The 21,087-nt window shown below is 41.7% G+C and overlaps 3 protein-coding genes across 5 annotated transcripts; 2 read left to right on the top strand and 1 right to left on the bottom strand.

Moving 5' to 3' along the window:
* The first annotated feature begins 6,992 nt into the window (after positions 1-6,992).
* Positions 6,993-11,512, top strand: LOC135612892 (plasma membrane ATPase-like). The gene is made up of 16 exons (XM_065109679.1): positions 6,993-7,214; positions 7,307-7,426; positions 7,503-7,739; positions 7,834-8,595; positions 8,679-8,801; positions 8,870-8,974; positions 9,037-9,181; positions 9,267-9,431; positions 9,515-9,753; positions 9,842-9,874; positions 9,957-10,038; positions 10,121-10,281; positions 10,358-10,531; positions 10,614-10,796; positions 10,882-11,063; positions 11,151-11,512. The coding sequence occupies exons 1-16, from the start codon at positions 7,158-7,160 to the stop codon at positions 11,245-11,247; spliced, it is 2,865 nt and encodes a 954-aa protein (XP_064965751.1). The 5' UTR covers positions 6,993-7,157; the 3' UTR covers positions 11,248-11,512.
* A 396-nt stretch (positions 11,513-11,908) lies between these two features.
* On the top strand, positions 11,909-15,583 carry LOC135611598 (pentatricopeptide repeat-containing protein At5g44230-like). The gene is made up of 3 exons (XM_065107235.1): positions 11,909-14,466; positions 14,806-14,882; positions 15,423-15,583. Exon 1 carries the CDS (start codon positions 11,909-11,911, stop codon positions 13,862-13,864), a length of 1,956 nt encoding a protein of 651 aa, XP_064963307.1. The 3' UTR covers positions 13,865-14,466; positions 14,806-14,882; positions 15,423-15,583.
* Positions 15,156-20,258, bottom strand: LOC135612893 (uncharacterized). 3 transcript variants are annotated; one of them, XM_065109680.1, is made up of 10 exons: positions 20,101-20,258; positions 18,552-18,706; positions 18,292-18,400; positions 17,003-17,103; positions 16,441-16,509; positions 16,190-16,305; positions 16,037-16,091; positions 15,797-15,917; positions 15,578-15,720; positions 15,156-15,498 (listed from the first exon to the last, which is right to left on the bottom strand). In XM_065109680.1, exons 2-10 carry the CDS (start codon positions 18,687-18,689, stop codon positions 15,400-15,402), a joined length of 951 nt encoding a protein of 316 aa, XP_064965752.1. In that variant the 5' UTR covers positions 18,690-18,706; positions 20,101-20,258; the 3' UTR covers positions 15,156-15,399. The 3 variants fall into 3 exon arrangements, with proteins under 3 accessions (XP_064965752.1, XP_064965754.1, XP_064965753.1); XM_065109682.1 differs by having other exon boundaries at positions 15,578-15,699; XM_065109681.1 differs by having other exon boundaries at positions 18,552-18,883; positions 20,101-20,242.
* Between the last annotated feature and the right edge of the window lie 829 nt (positions 20,259-21,087).

Genomic DNA, 21,087 nt, shown 5'->3' with positions numbered 1-21,087 from the left:
CGTCGTGGTCGAGGTGTCAGCACGGCTCGGTTCGGCCTCGGATGCACAAAGTCGCCCACATGGATGCTCGAGTGGTGAGGATGAGCGTCGGGACGGGTAGGGTTCGAGCCTCATCCCCCGAGCGTAATCTTCTCTCTTGATGAGTGGTCTGCTTCTCCGTCGTTGAGCTCCTGCACACAGGTTGAGATTGGGAGAGAGATTTCCCGACTCAACCCCTCAGAAGCTTAAGTTAGCTTTTGGTGGAATGAGAGAGAGTTGAGTGTTCGAAGTGCCTCCTCTTCCTGATTAGGGAAGGTTAGCTTTTATACCCGCGAGTATAAGTTAGTCGTACGGGGTCAATTTACTTCTCGAGCGACCGACTTAAACTTCTGTACGAGCGTCAACCAACATGTACGGATCGACGCCGCGCGACGTCGTCCTGAGCTTTCCGGGGTGGCTGTACTATGATGATGTCATTCGTACGGAGGGGGTGGCGAGTAGCTGCCTGCCACGTGTGTGTTATGCGCTACATCGTACTTGAGGTTCCACGTCTGCATCATCGTGTCTGCCTGCCTGGGTCCACGTGGGTGATGCCAAAATATACCCTATCACCAACAAAAGAAAGAAATAGGGACTTGGCTTATCTAACTAGTAATATATTATTAAATAACTTGTATTTTGCTAACAGGTTTCTTTGGTTTGCCACCTTTACTACCTTCCTCAAACCAAAGAAATAAAACAAGATAAAGAAATGGAGATAAAAGCTAACATGATTACCATTGTATCAAACAGAGCCCTTTGCTTACGAGTTCCATTCCTTTATCATTTTCTTTCTCCTGCAGTGGAAAATTGTGAAAAATAAACTTGCATTGTGAAGCCAGGAAATGAAATACTTTTATTCACAAATGATTAACAGATAAAAAAATTCTCGAATAAAATATAGAAAGAGATGGTATTATGCATTCATTTAAAAGAAAATGCATAAGGATTCAAAAGTTTTGACTATATACCACACTTTGCTTAAAGATTGTGTAAATGAAAATTTACTGTGGAGAAGGTGGAAGATATTATGTCAGTGAAAATTATTTGCTAAGGTTGCATACTAGCATCCAGAGCCATTTCGAATATCTTATCAGCTGTACAGTATCACGTCAAACCTACAATTGACTGCAGAATCTACGGCAGGAAAGTATGGACATCATAGTTTAGCTACATATCTAAGATATAGGAGAAACCTGGGATGCCAACATAACTGGCAGATCAATTTCAGAAACCTATACATAGCACAAGAAAGAAAAAATAATGTTAATCCATCATTTATCACAACCTTCCTTGATCCTGCTAATACATATACCGGTTTTTATGCCACAACGGGTGACAGTCTGCAACTCACTGTAAGATGTATAGACAACATCCTCTGGAAGAAAAATGATGAAATACATGATCCTTATATGTCACAATGCTGGCTAATAAACATGGCACTTTATCCACCCCAACCATCTTAAAGAAATACAGATACAGATATGGCTATTCCTCTAACTTCATCATTCTTGGAGCAAACTTGTAGCTCGCATTTGAATAACAAGCTTTATCCATAACAACTTTTTTACAATCACTTGTGATGTAAGTATCGAAAATATTATATTTCTGATTGACTGCCTCTATGAATGGTTGAAATGCATCTCCTAAAGTTGAACATAGTCCAATAGTCCTTGAATTCATGCAAACAACCATCTAATTTAAAATGGCCAATGCACTCCAATCAACTTCCTAATAAATGTCTCTTGGAACACACACAATGATGGTGACTAATCTTGCAGCAATGTTAACAACAAATCATATTGGCACTGGGATTTCAGAACTAAATTGTCACGGAGTTTTCCTTCACAGAGATAATGCGAATGATGGTGATCTGGTTACCACTTTGGCTCAAAGGCTAGATTACAACGCCTATTCTGAGATGTAGGATAATGAGTAGCAGCAATTCAAGCTAAATGTCAGCCCTTTTATCAAAATTATTCATGAACTCAGAACAAAAGAGCAACCCTGACCTAGGCAGTCGGTTCAAGACATTCTTTTTCTAGTTCTTCTCATAATTTTCCCCGTTTGATGTTGTAGAATCGAAATTTCAATTTCTTTGCTTCTTCCAGAGTTAAAAAGACGAAAGAATTCATCTTTTTTATGATACCATGATTGACTCGAAACTATTCGATACATCTTATCTCTAGATCAAACAATTCGTCTGTTATGCTCTTACAATCATTCAACATTTTTGTTCCTTCAATTCAATGCAAAGTGCAAAGGGCATGGAATAGCTCACCAGTTCCTCCCTGGTGCGATGACCGGGTGCGTCCTCAAAACCCTCCAGCTACAACCGAGTGCAACGCCGCCGCCGCCCCCCTCCAGTCGCCCGCGACCTCGAAGGATGGCGCGCATCAGAGCTCGGCGTCAGTAAAAGGAGATCACCGGCTCTTTGGGCCGGCCCAAAGGGAGAAAAGACGACGTCGGACCGTCAGTTTCCGGGTCCCACATAGCCAACGGTAGATACGTCGGCTTGCCAATTTCCGCCATCAGATGATCTCGGGAAGATCACGACCGTCCGTTTGCTTCAAATGGTTCAAATTATATACCAAAATATACGTACAATAATTCGCTATAAATTACTATCAATCGGCTGATAAATATTCCTGCTATTAGCAATATAATTAATATCAAAATCCACACATTTTGTGCTGAGTTTCCAATCCAACTATCATCAAAGGGAGTCAATGGAGTGAAAGCATACTTAAATACCCATGAAAAGGGTGAAGTAGAGCGTGAATGGTGACACCATAGTCCTATAAATTGGAGGCATGAGACAAAGATGATATCAGGTGGGTCTAAATCTCTACACATCAAGTATTATCTAATTCCTTTCTTCTTGAGCTAGATGACTTGGAGCTTTGTAGTCTATAAAAGTGGTTGAAATGTTCTATCAAGGATACAAGAACAAGTGAGCTACATGCATGCAAGTAGTTTTCGAACATTTGGAATGATAGTTTTCGAACATAAGCCATATGTGAGTAGGATATAGCAAAACTTATTATACCCACTGGGAATTATTAAAATGCTCATTAATGTCAAGATGAAGACAGTAAGTAGGATGGGATGAGGTGGATGACACAATCTTGTCATATATAGAAAGTGCTGTGCACCTTGAGCTCTAGATTAGGGTTTATGATGTTTTATGCTTTGGCTTCATCATGAATAGAACCTGTCCTCAATCTTCTTGCTTGTAGATTACTGACCTTTGTTGTGCTCTTTTGCTGTCACAAAACCTGTCCTTGATCTTGTTGCCTTCTTCAAATGCATGCCTTCAGTGTTTGAATATGGCAGAAGAACCTCAAAACAATGAAGCTGAGCATTCATGCCATCTCAGAAACGCCGTGATGAAAGTATGGCAGTATCAATAGTTATATTCAATTGTTTTTAAGATGGAGAGTTCTAGAAGGAACCAGAAGCTACAATGAGCTCTTAAAAAGCACACTAAATTCTTGAAAACCAGGTTTTGAGGAATGACATATGGAAGTTTTTACATATCATGGATGAGGCAAATGGTGAATTCAAACCAAGAAGAGAGAGAGAGAGAGAGAGAGAGAGAGAGAGAGAGAGAGAGAGAGAGAGATTGAACCATTTTCTTGTAGTTTTTGTGACTTATGATCGCCTAAGATTTTGTTTTCATAATAATAAAGCAGGTTATGAGTCAGTATTTGTGCAATATTATTCTTGATGTTTTACTATGTAGCTTCATGTGTCAAACTCAAACCTTACTCAACTTGCATGTGAGAGGAGATTTTTGAATTCATAAATATAACTTTTTGATATTTACAACAATCCAATTCAAAATATTATCAACATAAAACTCCATGATTTTTAAGGGATGCATGCTGATGCTGCTATTATTATATTTATATATATATATAATTTTTGCTTAATGGATATATGGAAAATCCAGTAGATAGATTTTTTGTGAAAATTCTGTGTTTGAATAAAGGATCAATGAAATGCTGATCTGTTAATATCATGGAAGCAAAACTCCTTTTGAGTTCTATTGTTAAGTATCTATGATGGCAAATATATATGAGAAAGAAAACATTCCCACACATTTGAAAGAATTTCTGAAACACAAGTAGTGCAATGATTGATGTTAAATTATTCTATTTTCAGAGAGAAGGCCATATGCAACTGTGAAACTGCTGAACATAATTGTCTCCATGAAATTGACAGCCTTGAATCCAACTAAGAAAGAGCCCACAGATTGAGCTGGTTTATATATATGCACAGACTGGAACAAGTATATTGACCTCACAACATGGAAGAAGATTACTTGGTGTTCTTACATGCAGAAAATGTTTGTGTTGTAAGTGACAAAGAGATTGATCATTTTTGGTGAGAAGTAGGAGGACTCCTATGAATATAGGATGGAAAATACAATTGACTTTTCTCTTTCTTTTTCTGAACTGTGCCACAGAAGAATGGAAGAAAGATTTCAGTTGGAACTCCACCCTTCATGAGTTAATATATTAGGTATGATGTGTGTGAGCTTTAGTTTATGAGGAATGTGTAGGTCATACAAGCTGCAAGTTCATTGCCAGTGCCCCAAATGTGTGAGGACATTTTGCTCAGCAATTGGCATCACCAAAGGTCACATGATAACAAACAAGAGTAGGTCAACTATACTGAAAAAGAAAGCTTGCAGTGCTGAAATATTCAATCTAGAACACCCATCCACTCTTTGCTCTCTCATGGCAATCACTACTTGGCATGCTAAAGAGTGCAAACTTGTGGAGTGGATATCTGTGTTCCTTGATCAAGTATTAATTGCCACAAATGCAAGTAGTGATTAAACCCAAACATTATTTTTATTGGTTTTCTAAACACATCATATCTCATCATGCCTTTCTTTTATAGTGAATGAGTAGTAACATTTCAATGTAAAACCCCAAGTATAATTCTTCCACAACAAAGATAAAACTGGTGTTATGCAGATGCTAAAAAAGACAACAGCAGGATTGCTAGGGTTTCTACCAGTATCAAAATTCATTACACATGTTTAAAATGATTGAAACAAATGGATAGAGTTAAGACTTCTGATTAATCTTAGATACTCTTCAACTTTGCATATCCTCCCTCAGATAGCAAATAGAGACGTGTTGGGATCCCTCCACCTCTCTTCTTTTCCCCAAAGAAGACTTGAAACTTAATGCCCAGCATTGACTTAGATTTGTCCATCAACTTTGGAGACATTGCAAGCTTACCTGGAGGCTACAGATGCAGACTAGAAGGTATAATTGAACTCAACTTCCCTGTTAATTAGATATGACTTTTTGGATCATGCGTGTATATTATACACAGGATGATAAATTATTAATCTCATAGATACTTCTGGGTTCATTATTGTAGTGTAGAGAGAGAAAAATAATAGGATAAGCCCGCATGCAAGCATGCGTCTGAGGGAGAATTATTGGAGTAAATGCCACCATAATCACTTTGAGCAGGTCAGACATGCTTATTAAAATAACACAGATGAGAGAAGACATTAAAACTCAATTGCATGATACAACAGCTACAAGTTCAGCAGTGAGAAAACAATGCCTGTTGATTGAGATTCATCTTTGTTCACTGAACTAAATTTTCTAGTTTATATTTCAGAAGATTTTTGGTATAATCTCAGGAATATGGGGGAAAAAAAAAAAACACTTAAAGCAGCTGCTCCAATATACGTCAAGAGAGAAATGCCAGAATGACAGATGCTGAACATTTCTATCATTTGATTTCAAGAGTTAGAATCATAATTTGAGTGATCAAGTTCTAAGGCTAAAGTCAACGGCTCTTGGCCACCTTCAAAGTAATTGAACTAAGAGCTAGCCAAGTCAAATCCTTTTGTGCCCTTGGCTCCACATTGAGAGAGAGAGAGAGAGAGAGAGGCCGGAACTGCACCAGTTGCAGATACCAAATTGTGAGCTGAAGTCAACGGCTCTTGGCCACCTTCATAGCAATTGAACTAAGAGCTAGCCAAAACAAATCTTTTAGAGAGAGAGAGAGAGAGAGAGAGAGAGAGAGAGAGAGAGAGAGAGAGAGAGAGAGAGAGAGAGAGAGAGAGAGAGGGCGGAACTGCACCAGTTGCAGCCACCAAATTGTGAGCTCCGTAAATAAGCTTTGTATTCGTATATTTAAAAGACCAATGTACAAGTAGAAGACACCATTCGCCATCCCAATTCCGACCCTTCCGAGGCTTGGGCATTACATTCATTAATCGTCTCCTCCGCCACCTAAACAACAACTCCTAATTCCAAATATGTTGAGTTGCCAATCGTTGAACTCATCATTGCCGTGTATACTTTTCATTACATATTTTAATCTATCATATATACATATATATACATATATTTCCAAATATTAAGATGGTCAACGCATACCAAATACTTCTAAAATATCTCTATTTTTAAGGAGCTTTTAAATTATATTAGTCAACTAAAGTTTCAACTAATAGTTATATTAAGTGATGAGGATTAATTACGATGACATATATGTGAATTTTCGTTTTCGAAGGTACGTACATTATATTTAAATATAGATAAATAAATACGAATTCTTTGACTTTGAAGTGAAGGTGGGGCCAGAATCAACCCCCTCTGTGCAATCACATTTGTACCCATTCGCATACCTACACTGTGATTACCTGTTAGTTTGGAGAACCCGTCTAATCTAATCACGACGCAGGTAGACGAACGAGTGTCTTTGGAAAGAACACCAGAAAATTCTGCTTTTCCATTTTTCATGCGCTGTCAGGAGGTAATGGTACATCACCGTTGGATGGCAAGGTGGCGATTAATCTGACGGCAGTTCTTTATCGGGTAACTTTTGTCGCGTACGATCCCTAGCTGCGTGGGGGCCCGCCAGGTTGAAGAGGCGGGGGGTGGCCAGTTGGGTATAAAACTGGTGCATCCAGACCAACGATCGCAGACGGAGGCCGCGAGCTGAGACTCTCCTCTTCCTCTCTCTTTCTTTCCCTTCTATCGCTTGCTTACTTCCATCGAGCAACGAACAATTGGTGGCGTTGTTTTTGATCTCTGAGCTGTTGGTCTCGGTCTCCTGGTCCAACCTCTCGGCCGTGTGGAGAGTAGGCGGGGGAGGAAATGGGAGGAGACAAAGCTAGCAGCTTGGAGGAGCTCAAGAACGAGACTGTTGATCTGGTAGTCAAGCCGCTCCATGTCGCTGCTGCTGATTTCTTGCTTCTCGTTGTTCCTTCTGTCTTATCATGATATCACTTCTCCTGAATTCACAGGAGAAGATTCCGATTGAGGAAGTGTTCGAGCAGCTGAAATGTACCAAGGAGGGACTGACGTCGCAGGAGGGCGCCGACCGGCTTCAGATCTTTGGGCCAAACAAGCTCGAGGAGAAGAAGGTCCGCTCGAATTTGATCTTATCTTGTCTTCTGCTCTTTGCTTTCCTGAATCGCCAAATGGATTCGGATGTTACAGGAAAGCAAGTTCCTCAAGTTTCTCGGGTTCATGTGGAATCCCCTGTCCTGGGTCATGGAGATGGCCGCCATCATGGCCATCGCCCTGGCTAATGGTGGAGGGAGGGCCCCGGATTGGCAAGACTTTCTTGGCATCGCTATTCTGCTGGTCATCAACTCCACCATCTCCTTCATCGAAGAGAACAATGCCGGAAATGCTGCAGCAGCTCTCATGGCTCGCTTGGCACCGAAAGCGAAGGTAAGAAGAGGTTGAAGATGAAGAAGCTTCGAGGATCATGTCCTTCGGAGGTGAACTGTGTTCCTCACAGTGGTGTATCTTTTCTTTGCTTTAGGTTCTCAGAGATGGCACCTGGGCCGAGCAGGACGCCGCAATTCTTGTGCCCGGAGACATCATCAGCATCAAACTGGGGGATATCATCCCGGCCGACGCGCGCCTGCTCGAGGGAGACCCGCTGAAGATTGACCAATCCGCTCTCACCGGGGAATCCCTTCCTGTCACCAAGAATCCAGGAAGTGGGGTGTACTCCGGCTCGACATGCAAGCAGGGGGAGATCGAAGCTGTTGTCATCGCTACCGGCGTGCACACCTTCTTCGGCAAGGCGGCTCACTTGGTCGACAGCACTAACCAAGTCGGGCACTTCCAAAAGGTCCTGACGGCCATCGGAAACTTCTGCATCTGCTCCATCGCCACCGGCATCGTCATCGAGATCATCGTCATGTACCCCATCCAGCACAGGTCGTACAGGGACGGCATAGACAATCTACTGGTCCTGTTGATCGGAGGAATACCCATCGCCATGCCCACCGTCTTGTCGGTCACCATGGCCATCGGGTCTCATAAGCTCTCCCAACAAGGCGCCATCACCAAGAGGATGACTGCCATCGAGGAAATGGCAGGCATGGACGTCCTCTGCAGTGACAAAACCGGGACACTCACGCTGAACAAGCTCAGCGTCGATAAGAACCTGATCGAGGTGTTTGCTAAAGGCGTCGACAAAGATCATGTGGTCTTACTGGCTGCAAGAGCATCACGGACGGAGAACCAGGACGCCATCGATGCCGCCATGGTCGGAATGCTTGCAGATCCAAAGGAGGTACAGCCCGACATGCCAACGACTTCCGTTCTCTCATTATTAGCAGACGAATGTTCTGTTCTAACTTATCTGCTACTACACAGGCAAGAGCAGGAATCCAGGAAGTGCATTTCCTTCCCTTCAACCCTGTCGACAAGAGAACTGCACTCACTTACGTTGATGCCAACGGCAACTGGCATCGTGCAAGTAAAGGTGCTCCTGAACAGGTAAATGGATTGCTTGATCTCGGAACAACTTCATGCGAGGTTTCCTTGCTAACTGTGTCGTCATGCAGATTATGAGCCTCTGCAACTGCAAGGAAGATGTTCGTAAAAGGGTTCACGCAGTAATCGACAAGTTCGCTGAACGCGGGCTTCGATCGTTGGCCGTGGCAAGACAGGTCTGTCTACCTATTAGAATTGCAGTCTCCTTGTTCCTTGTATCATCCATCTTTTATTGCAGGAAGTTCCTGAGAGGACAAAGGAGAGTGCTGGGACGCCGTGGCAGTTCGTTGGCTTACTGCCCCTCTTCGACCCCCCAAGACATGACAGTGCTGAAACCATTCGGAAGGCTCTCAACCTCGGCGTGAACGTGAAGATGATCACTGGTAATCCGACGACCCTCACAGTCTGCCTTTCGAGTACCGGAATCTCTGTTTGCAGTTTTTACTGGTAGATCCATTTGCATTGCAGGAGATCAGCTTGCGATAGCGAAGGAGACAGGTCGAAGACTCGGTATGGGAACAAACATGTATCCTTCTTCTTCACTACTTGGACAACACAAGGACGAGACACTTGCGACACTTCCCGTGGACGAACTGATCGAAAAGGCTGATGGGTTTGCAGGAGTTTTCCCAGGTCTGCTCATGTTTCATCCACACCAAACCCATAAATCGGATCTCTACTGGATGGTAGTCTGATGTAGGAATTCCTTGAAACAGAGCATAAATACGAAATCGTGAAGAAGCTGCAAGAAAGGAAGCATATTTGTGGAATGACAGGAGATGGTGTGAACGATGCACCGGCCTTGAAGAAGGCTGACATCGGTATTGCCGTTTCTGATGCCACTGATGCAGCAAGAAGTGCTTCCGACATTGTTCTCACTGAACCAGGTCTCAGCGTCATCATCAGTGCTGTTCTCACCAGCAGAGCCATCTTCCAGAGGATGAAGAACTACACAGTATGATCAATCTATCCATCTCCTTCATCCAATCTTTTCCGTAGTGTTATTCTGGCTAATCTCTCCTTTTCGTTTGTCATACCAACAGATCTATGCTGTTTCAATTACCATCCGTATTGTCGTAAGTACTGGACCATGATCTTGTGCATTTGGTTCTTGGGACGTTTGATGTCTGTAACAATTCCTACTTCAAATCTTTGCAGCTTGGGTTTATGCTGATTGCGCTGATATGGAAATTCGACTTCTCCCCGTTCATGGTTCTGATCATTGCTATACTTAACGATGGTCAGCTCTTCAGCATCTGTACTCTGCATTCATTCCCGAGTCTTAGATTCTGTTCTGCATAATTCTCAACCTGTAATTGCAGGTACAATCATGACAATCTCCAAAGATCGCGTGAAGCCATCTCCGATGCCAGATAGCTGGAAACTGAAGGAGATCTTTGCTACTGGAATCGTGCTCGGAACTTACTTGGCTTTGATGACTGTCCTCTTCTTCTGGGCCATGAAAGAGACCGACTTCTTCTCGGTAAACAATCTTCATACAAGCAATCAACCTGTGGATGATCCTGACCAGTCTCATTTTGAATGTACTGTCGATGCAGAATAAGTTCCACGTTCGATCATTGAGAGACAGCGAGCACGAGATGATGGCTGCTCTGTACCTGCAAGTCAGCATCATCAGTCAGGCTCTCATATTCGTCACTCGATCGCGAGGATGGTTCTTCCTTGACCGCCCGGGACTTCTACTGTGCTGTGCCTTTGTGATCGCTCAGCTGGTAAGTCCCCTGATCTCCTAGTGCTCCATCATCCCTGCAATCGACAAGCTCATCTGATACTAAGAACATGCACAATCATCAGATTGCTACTCTGGTTGCTGTCTATGCTAACTGGAGCTTTGCAAGAATTAAAGGCTGTGGATGGGGTTGGGCTGGAATAATATGGCTCTACAGCTTAATCTCCTTCATCCCACTTGACTGGATCAAGTTCGCGATTCGCTACGTTCTTAGTGGAAATGCCTGGACTTACCTCTTCGAGAGGAAGGTAAAGAAGCCATCTCTCTGAGACTTGTGTTGATTGATGCAGTACTCAACTGGTCTGAGTCTTCTCTGCTGTTTTCCCATGTCAGACTGCCTTCACGACAAAGAAGGATTACGGCAGAGAGGAAAGGGAAGCTCAATGGGCTATTGCGCAGAGGACGCTTCATGGCCTCCAACCTCCTGACACTACGAGTCTGTTCAACGACAAGAGCAGCTACCGCGAGCTATCGGAGATCGCCGAGCAGGCCAAGAGGCGAGCTGAGATCGCAAGGTATGTGGCAGTCACCCCATAAACCTCACCCATGATCATGAAGCTGTACGTGACTCTAATCTCGCCATTCTTGATCGCTCCTCTCAGGCTACGTGAGCTGCACACTCTCAAGGGTCACGTCGAGTCGGTGGTGAAGCTGAAGGGGCTTGACATCGACACCATGCAGCAGCACTACACAGTGTAGCCGCAGCACAAAACCCTACATGGTTTCTCGCGACGAAGACGAAGAGCTCTCTCTCTATCTATCTCTGTCTCTCTCTAATATATATGTGATCTGCCCATCTTTTGTTTCTCTTGCTTGTTCTGGCTTTCCTTCTCACCCGAGAACAGTGCAGCTGATGTGAGAAGAAAGAAATAAGCTGATGGCGCACTTCATTATCTTCTCTCTAGTGTGTGAGAGAGAGAAGAGAACATCTCTTTCATGGTTAGCTTTTGCTGTCCGTCGATCATTTGCCAAGCTTAGCGTGTTGTCTTTTTGCTATAATACCCTTTATGCAAACTTTTGGAAGCCAAATCCACATGAAACATGCACTCAACATATGCAATGGGAAAATAAGCACTATCTCAGTTCTCCAACATTTTTCTGGAATTATATTAAATAAAAGTTCCATTTAAATTAACAAAATTTATTTCAAAAAATAATGTATTAAAATGGGAAAATAGGGTATAGGGACGTAAATGTAAAACTTACATCTATAATAGTGTAGATGTAAATTTTAAACTGATGAGGAACATAAAGAAAATATATATTTATTTGGAGGGCTTAAGTGTGAAAGTTTCGGAACCCGTCCTCACCAATATAAATACCCGCGGAACAAAGGTTATGAGATATCGACGTGCCCAACATGGCGCGAGCTCAGCCAATCATCACACGCCTCGTACACGACCCCGTCGGGCTTATGCGGGCCCCAACATTCCCGCTTCCCGCCCCCTCACCCCTCCTCACCCTTCCCGCACTCGACGCCCTCCTCGTCGCCGCCATCGACGCCGCCGCCGGCCCCCGCCACCTCCGGGCCGTCCACGCTGTCATACTCCATTTCGGCCTCCACCACCGCTGTTTCCTCGTCGCCAAGCTCCTCCGCCGGCTCTCCCACTACCGCGTTCCCCTCCATCCCTACCCCCTCCGCCTCTTCTCCCTTGTTCCCCGCCCCAATCCCTTCCTCTGGACAGCCCTTATCCACTCCGCCGTAATTCTCCGACCTCGCCTCCCCGATTACCACCCCCTACGGCTCTACTCCCTCATGCGCCGCCAATGGCCTCCCTCGCCTCCGCTCTCCTTCACCTTCACCGCCCTCCTCAAGTCTGCCGCTGCCGACCTATGCCTCGCCAATGGCCTCCAGATACACGCCCAGTCCATTTCCACGGGCGGCTTTGACGCCGACCTCTTCGTCCAGAACACGCTCATCTCTATGTATGTCGAATGCTGTGACTTGGCCTCGGCTCATAGGGTGTTTGACGGAATGTCCATTCGGGATGCCATTTCTTGGACTTCGTTGACTGTGGCTTACACAAAAACTGGCGACCTCTCTTCTGCAGAAGGGTTATTTGAAAGATCCCCTGCAAAAGATATGGTGGCATGGACGGCGATGGTCACCGGATACGCTCAGAATGCCATGCCTAAAAAGGCACTGACAACGTTCGAGAGAATGCGTGAAGCGGGTGTTGTGATCGACGAGGTTGCGTTGGTTGGCGCAGTTTCTGCTATTGCACAGTTGGGTGCTGCAAAGCATGCCGTCTGGATTCGTGATATTGTGGACGGCACTGGGTTCCGGCAGACTGTGGTCGTGGGTTCGGCTATGGTAGATATGTTCGCAAAGTGTGGGCTCATCGATGAGGCGCGCCAGATGTTCGATGAAATGATGAACCGGAATGTGTACACATACAGTGCAATGATCGTCGGACTTGCAGCACATGGCAGAGCTCATGAGGCAATTGCTTTGTTTAAGGAGATGGTGGGGAAGACAGATGTGAAGCCAAACCATGTCACGTTCATTGGGGTGCTCACAGCTTGTAGCCATGCTGGGATGGTGGAGGTAGGCCGATACTACTTCCATTTAATGAAGGATGAGTATGGGATTGTTCCTTCTCCTGATCACTATACATGCATGGTTGATTTGTTGGGACGCGCTGGACTTGTTGAAGAAGCTCTCGAGCTTGTGAGGTCAATGCCAATGGAGCCACATGGTGGTGTGTGGGGTGCATTACTGGGAGCTTGTCGGATTCATGTTAAACCTGAGATAGCTAGAATTGCTGCGAATCATTTGTTTGAGCTTGAACCTGATAGAATTGGCAACTACATGTTGCTTTCAAATACATATGCATCTGCAGGGATGTGGGATGAGGTGTCAAAGGTTAGGAAGTTGATGAGAGCAAGGGGGTTGAAGAAGAACCCATCTGCAAGCTGGACAGAAGATAAGGATGGGTCAGTCCATGAGTTTTTTGCAGGGGATGGTTTGCACCCAAGAACACATGAGATAAAGGATACTTTAGAGGATCTGTTGGGGAAGTTGAAACTAGAAGGTTATGATCCAGTATTGAGCTCAGTTCTTTATGATATTAATGATAATGAGAAGGAAAAGTTACTAAAGGGTCACAGTGAGAAGCTGGCTTTGGCATTTGGCCTGTTGACGACTGGTGCTGGGGACACAATTAGGATTGTGAAGAACCTGAGGATTTGTGAGGACTGTCATCTGGTGATGCGCCTTGCATCAAGGGCTGTGAACAGGGAGATTGTGGTGAGGGATAATATGAGGTTTCACCATTTCAAAGATGGGGCATGCTCCTGCGGAGAGTTTTGGTAAATGGTGGATGATATGATTGGCTGGAAATTCCAAGTTCTCACATTTGAAATGCAAGACATGATCAGATAGGGTAAGGAAAGATGACTATGAAGCATTTGACCATGACATAAGTAAATGATGATGCAATATGGAAAACTCCTTCCCATACATACAAACAATATGATTACTTTTATGACTCAGATTTAATCATCTAAGTTGTAAAGAAGCCATAGTACCATAACGTCAGAGTTTCTGAGGTACAGAATCATGGAAAAGGATTGAAGGAAACATGAGAGATCTAATCATCCCTTGCTAACACATTCAGATACAAATGCTATAAGGCGAGGAGAATGATTGGTTTGTTTTGGAGTATTAACTTCTACATTTATTATCTTCGTGGCTATCTCCACGACGAAAAAATATATGAACAGAGCTGGTGGCAGCATGTTAAGTCTTCAAGTTGCCATGGTTGATTTAGCAGCATTGTCCTCTTCATGCTTGACAATTGACCTAGTAAATCGAGACATGACTGCAATTTTGCCGAGGCAACACAACAAATGTCATGGTTTTCTCCATCCCCTCTTTGTGCTGATGCTACCTCACTGTATCTGGCTTAAAGGACTGTAAGTCTCTCTGTCTCTCTCTCTCTCAGCAGCATTAAAAATCGTATGGAAACCAATCTTCATGAGTTTTCCCGAGACTGAATGATGTTTGAAATAATTCTCCATGACTGAACTAATTTAAAGCTATTCAGTAGTCAATCAATTATTCATATATTCATCATGTCACTTCAGCATGATGTGGAAATGTCATGAATTCCAAAGATCTTAACTTGCTTATTAGGGTAACCTTTTCTAAGTAGAACTTTTACTTATAGAACATAATGCTTAATTGTTTTGCCTTTAGTCAAGCCAAGAGTTTTTGTGCTTTAATGATATGCTCATAATCCATTTTGACTGCAGGTTTTAGCTTGTACACGAAGACCTTTGAGAAACAACAGCAAGACTCAATTATAACTGGTTTCAAATGCATGATTCAGGTTGATGAATTTTTGGTACCACCTTAGGAATATTAATCACATTAGGGTTCTCTTCAATCATTTTCTGAGTGTCTCTTTGTCATTATAACATTAGCATTCCTGTAGCTATTTGTTCACTGCCATTAATGCCATTCCAACCCTTGAGACAATTGCTTTGCCATATTTTTTGTGTCTATTCCATCTTCAAGATAAACAGTTATTGCACTCTTAATTAACATAATCAAGTCAAAATGTTTCACACAACAGACTAATATCAATCATACAATGAGCACCGATCATCAACCTGTCACTTCATTAAAGCAATTTTGTTGAATACATACTGCTCATATTTAGCAGAAAACAGATGACCTTTCAAATACAAAAAATAATTAAAAAAAAAGATGAAAAGAACTTATTTTTGTAATCAGCACCACTATCCTTTTTTTACAATTGTGTTTGTTTTATGCATTGTGATGGTCTCCATAATGATTCTTCGAAATCCTGCATTGATAGCTCAAATTTGGATCTGAAAGAAAGACTATATAATCATGTTGTATGCAGGCAAGTCTTTTATGCTGGTAACGTCTTCCAGTGCAAGTTCGCGCTCCAACTGAATTCTTGTGAACTTCAGAACCTCCTGGAGCGAAGCAAGACATGGAAATCAGAGGTAAAAATCAATAAACTCACACACACATGCAGGGTGAGCAGGTACTTACATTGAACTCCATATAAGAAGCATGTCTTGCAAGCCACTGAGCATCCAACATACAGAAAGCTATACAATAGAGGTTATCAAATGCTTTCTCATCGTTTCCAAGCAGTCCCAGGAAACGAACTCCTGCTTTTGAAGATGGAAAATCTGAGATGAAATAAGAACAGGCTGCTTTAACACCAATAGCAAGCATAAGTCTCCCAAATGGCAGTCGATGACATACCTGACTGCAAGTCTAGCATCTGAATTAACATGAATGATACATTAACGCCAGCTACGGCAAAAGGATACTCCCACTCAGCTCTTCTACCTTCTGATTTGTGCAACAGCATTTGGAAAGAATTCTGCATCATATAATAGAAGGTTCAGCATATCAATGCCTGATCATTATGGTTATATGACAAATGGAGGGAAGAAAATGAATCCTAGAGGCGAATGACAGTGCCAAAGAAAAGGTGGCGACCGGGTAGTTTTTGGCAAAATAGATGAGGTTTTCCAATGATATAAAGCCACCACCCCTGAGAGCAGAATTGAGCATTACTTTTACTATAGATCACTTCAACTTTTATAATCTCAAGGTAATTGAAGCCCGAAAGATACCTGGTTTGACATTTACCTGAAATCGGTTGATGGATCACAACCTTGCCAACCCATTTCCTTCCATGAGTCAGATTTAAATGGGGGAACTTCTCGATTAGGGTAGGATGACTGCCAAAGCTGTTTCAGAGCATCCTGCAACACAGATTCATCTGAGACTTCCAAAAGTTTCCAAATCAGGCTTGCTCAATCAATAGAGTTATGACAAGAAATAGAAAAGGTAAAGAAGGTAAAATGTCAACCATTAGCAAATCCAGAAGCAATACATACTAGATGATCCAAATGAGAACCATCAAACCGAACCTTCAGTCTCCGCCTCAGGTTTCTCAATCTTTCTTCCTGCAAGGTTGGATACATTAAAAATATATGGGAGAAAAAGCATTTGCAGAAAAGTTCATCAATGATTCTTGAGTATACAATGTGTAGTGAATATGTCCTATTGATTAATTGTTCGATCATTTCCCTTCAAACAGAAGAAATGCATTAACATGTGCAAGGATGAAAAGGTCATATGAAAGACATTAACAGAGTAAGAGATTGTTTCACTTCTGTCTATAAATGTTGTTGTTGTGGATTCAAAGATGGAATGTTCACAAGTTTAAACAATAGTGTTAATACTATAACTAAGAGTTCATCTGCAATATACTCTACATGCTATTCAAAAGAAATTAATACTTCGATAGATTCAGATTCCAAGGTCCAAACTGCTATAAGAAAAATCAGAAATCTTAAAAAAATGATTTTTCCATAAAAGATCGATAATGATTTCTGTTGACATTAATCACGATCATGATTCAGTGAAATTACAGAAACAGAAAGCTCTTCAGTTTACCTGCAATGGAGTAAGACAAATTGGGACAAATTGTACACTTGTAATAGAAGAAAGTGATAATAACCTTCCTAAAACAGATCCAGAGCCACGGGCAATACTTGCTGAAAATAAAATAATTATTAGTGGCAGAAAATGCAGAAATTTGTTTTGTCATAATCAAGAGAGCCAAAAACAAAAATGGCTACAGCTTTCAAGTTTCTACAATGACAAACACAACTTCCTCAAGCCCCAATTATTGAGTATTCCAAATGGACAATCTATTCCATTAACTTTATGAAGATGCGTCAAATTCTTATTTGAGAAAAAGTTTTATATGAGCAATTACCCAAAACTGAACATTTGACATGGCAGCTTATAGATGATGCCTAGAGTTTGTTCATGCTTTGTCACACAACACACAGCAAGATGTAATCCCTGTCCTCCTAGACATGCATATTGCAGGTTGTACATTTTAATCACAAATTTGCATATGCTTTGCTGATAATATGCATTCTAATTTAGAAATTTCCATAAAATAATTAGAGACGTCGTGTTTAGAGAGAAGATGTCACCTTGAGGTTTGATCATTGGATGTTTAAGTGAACAAAGACGAAGAAACCTTCTATTAGGACAATCTAAAGACTCTTTATCCAAAAAAGCAATGGCCCATAGCAATAAAATGAGATCATTTGAACCACATGGACAAAGAGGATCATGAAGAGAAAGGAAATGAAATCGGGCATACAGTATTTGCTTGTTACTGAAGTGCCGTCAGACGATGGCAAAGTTCCATCTGCTTTCCTAGATTTCCATGTATTATGCTATAACTTAAAAATTAGGAAAATTTTAAGAAGCGCAATCAAAGTTTCTTGCCTTTTTCTTGTGGAAAAGAAATTAAAAAGGAATCCCCAGTTATGTAGAATTTTTTTGTTGTATACCTATAGGATACACCTTGCAAACTCCAGTAAAGAACCTCTTGTAGGAAGAGGAATGCAAACCACTATGCCTAGTAGGAAGAGGAATGATTATATATCTCAAAAATCCTCTTGGTAATACTTCTACTTTGCTTTTTATTTTTTGTAACTGAAATGCAGTAGCATAAAATGCTCAAATCTTCTTGCTATGATTGCAAGTCAGAAGGGCAACAAATTGAACATGCATGAAAAGTACATGCCTCAATCATATGAAGCCAGTAACTTTGATATTAACATAGCCGTAAATCATCCATCATGCCAAAAGAATAGCACAAAACATTTAATTTGAGTAGTGATTTGACATTGATGGAGCATGGTGCATAACATAGATGATACCTAACCATTGAGACCACTGAACAGTCAAATTGGACAGAAGGCAGGTCCAGTGAAGGTCTACTTCCTTTGTTTTGTCATCCCAATCTTGTCTGTGTCTATCATCATATCCCTTTGAAGAATAAACAACTGGTTACGCATAAAAAAGAATAATAAGAACTTGTAGTCAAACTTTCACTTCCTAATATTAGAAAAATAGCACTTACCTTTTAATGAACTACATGGTTGTTATTTCCAAGTAATTAGAAAAATATAGTATTTACCTTATAATTGTCTGAATGGTTGTCATTTCCAAGTAGTGGTTCATTTTGGACATCAAATCTTGATGGTTCCACAAACTCACTTTTCCTTCCATCAACATCTCCATGATGAAGCCGCCTTCTAATGGTTCTTGTTGTCATGGTAGCTATTTAGATGACTTCAAATGAACATTTCATCAGCATGCATGGCATGGAAAACTAAATGGAAGGAGTATGATAGAGTTTAATTTGTGTTTCTTCCTATAGGTATGATAGGACAAAAATCCAAACAGAATTGCTTTTTTTCCATGTCTTTTATTTTCACATCAAATTGCTGTCATACTCCAATGGCACAGCTGCAGAATGAATACAATTTATGGAAGATGAGATAATACGTCAAAAAAGACTGAACATTGTTGTGAGTATATATTCTTATTGTATGAGCACCTTGTTGAAGAAGACAGAGATTCTGAGCAACAAATACCAATGGACCTTTGTTACACATTTTCAATGTCAATCTAGGTTTTTTTTTTTTGACACCAAATGTCAGATAAGAGAAAACTTGTCTGCGCTATGAGAGAAGAAAAGTGTGGTAAGCAATCATCAAACCACATCTCATTTGCATACTTCCTCCAAATTTGTGTTTCTTTTAAAATTTTTAACCAGATCATTTCATGTTCGTAATTATTCTTTGCATAAGACAGTCAATTTCATTAAGAGAAAACTACAATAATGACATCAACCAAGTAACTGGTGACTTCCATAATATATTGCTTTAGAAAAGTCAGGACATTGGCATCGACAACACAGAATGAAAATTCAACATGCCATCCAGGCTGTTTATGGTTATCTCAAAATAAATCACTTATATTTTTCAGCCAAATTTAATGGATGAATATAATTAGAATGATTATGTTTTACCCTTCAACTTGTCTATATGAAGATCAGAAAATACTAGATAAAAAGGTTCCAACGCACATACCTCTAATATGCATGAAAAAAGAAAACAAAACACACATTCAATGCCATTTTCATATGAACAAACTAAACATCATATTGACAAGGACATTAATTCCGAATTCATGTTTACCAAGTTCTCTCATGCTTCTGTAAGTCAAAGATGACAGATTGGGGGTCCTCCATAACCAAAGCAATTGAGCTTCCGTGACATACATCCGAAAGCTGATACTGATCCGACGCTATCAATATCTTATTCTTGCGATTTCCCAGTACAATAACCAAATCAGTTCCGCCAAATTTACACACCCCAAATCCAAGAAGGCAAAATTTGAGACCAAATTCACCCTCATTTGGCTAATTTTGGCTGAAGAACAGAACTTGCAAGTCGGCAGCAAATATTCTCCATGGATTATTTCTTATGAACTATATTAGCATCGAAAAACGAAAATCGAGACCAAAATTACCGTGAAAAGAGACATTTTTTTCTTGTAGATTTCACGATTTTCCTTTTCCCCAAAAACTAAAATAGCACCAACGAAAAGCAAACAATAACATCAAACGAATCCCAAAAGAATCGATCATGGTTTCCTTAGGATCCAGAACAAACACCTACCGCAATGTACCAAAGATCCTTCGATCGGATAGGGGCAAAAGGATGAGGAGAAGAAGAGACGAGGATTCTCCCGGTTGCTTCAAGCCTCGAGAGCCGATTCGTGCTCTGAATCATTAGGGTTATTCCCGCGAGGCATAGTGGAAAGGGACCAACTCATGCCATGGTGTCGTTGACCCGTTCCGTTCTTTAGAAGAGAATTACTTTTCCACCCTTTTGGTTCGCTACCCGCTCTCACATCCACCTCGTGGTCGAAGGTAACAAAGGGACCCACGTGAGACCATCTTAGCGAGTACGGTACAGATGGGTAGAGAGAGGTTTCTGTCTTCCGAACAGCGAAAGGTACCGTCGATACGTAAACCACACTCCAATTGGAGGAGACCGTGGGGCCCATGCGCATCCCACGTTATTTTCACGTGCAATCGTCACAGTTAGGGGAACCCAAAGGTCAGCCATCTTTTGTTAAATGGTCAACCATTGTAGAGCGGTCGTGTGCCAAAGTGGTTTTTGGTCTGAATCGTTGACCGTTGCTGGCTTCTTCGCCGTGGTATCAGATAATGTAAAGCCCATGTTGAGTGGATATTTTATAGAAAAGAAAGATGGCTATAAAATAATTATAGCCATGCCTCACAACTCTTTTAATTATTTATTATAGATTTTTTGTTCTTATCTATAAAATCTATAAATAGACAAAACCATCGGATTTAAAATGTTGTTGGTGAACCTTTACGCCGTGACCGACGAGTCAGCATAGCTCGGTCCGATCCCGGATGTGCAAGGTTGCCCACACGGAGACTTAGGAAGCGGAAATACATGTCGGATCGAGTTGAGCTATGAGTCTTGTTGCTTGCTTCTTCGTCGTTAGCCCATGCACATAGATCGAGGTCGAGAGGGGGATTTTTCGACTCGACTCCTTTGAAGCTTAAGTTAGCGTTGAGTGGAATAAGAGTGAGTTGAATATACGAAAAATCCTCCCCCCCTCATGGTTAA

This window comes from Musa acuminata, chromosome BXJ2-5, assembly GCF_036884655.1.
Source record: "Musa acuminata AAA Group cultivar baxijiao chromosome BXJ2-5, Cavendish_Baxijiao_AAA, whole genome shotgun sequence".
NCBI lineage: Eukaryota > Viridiplantae > Streptophyta > Magnoliopsida > Zingiberales > Musaceae > Musa > Musa acuminata.
The sequence above is the reverse complement of the archived record's forward strand: the minus strand, read 5'-3'. Positions and strand labels throughout refer to the sequence as shown.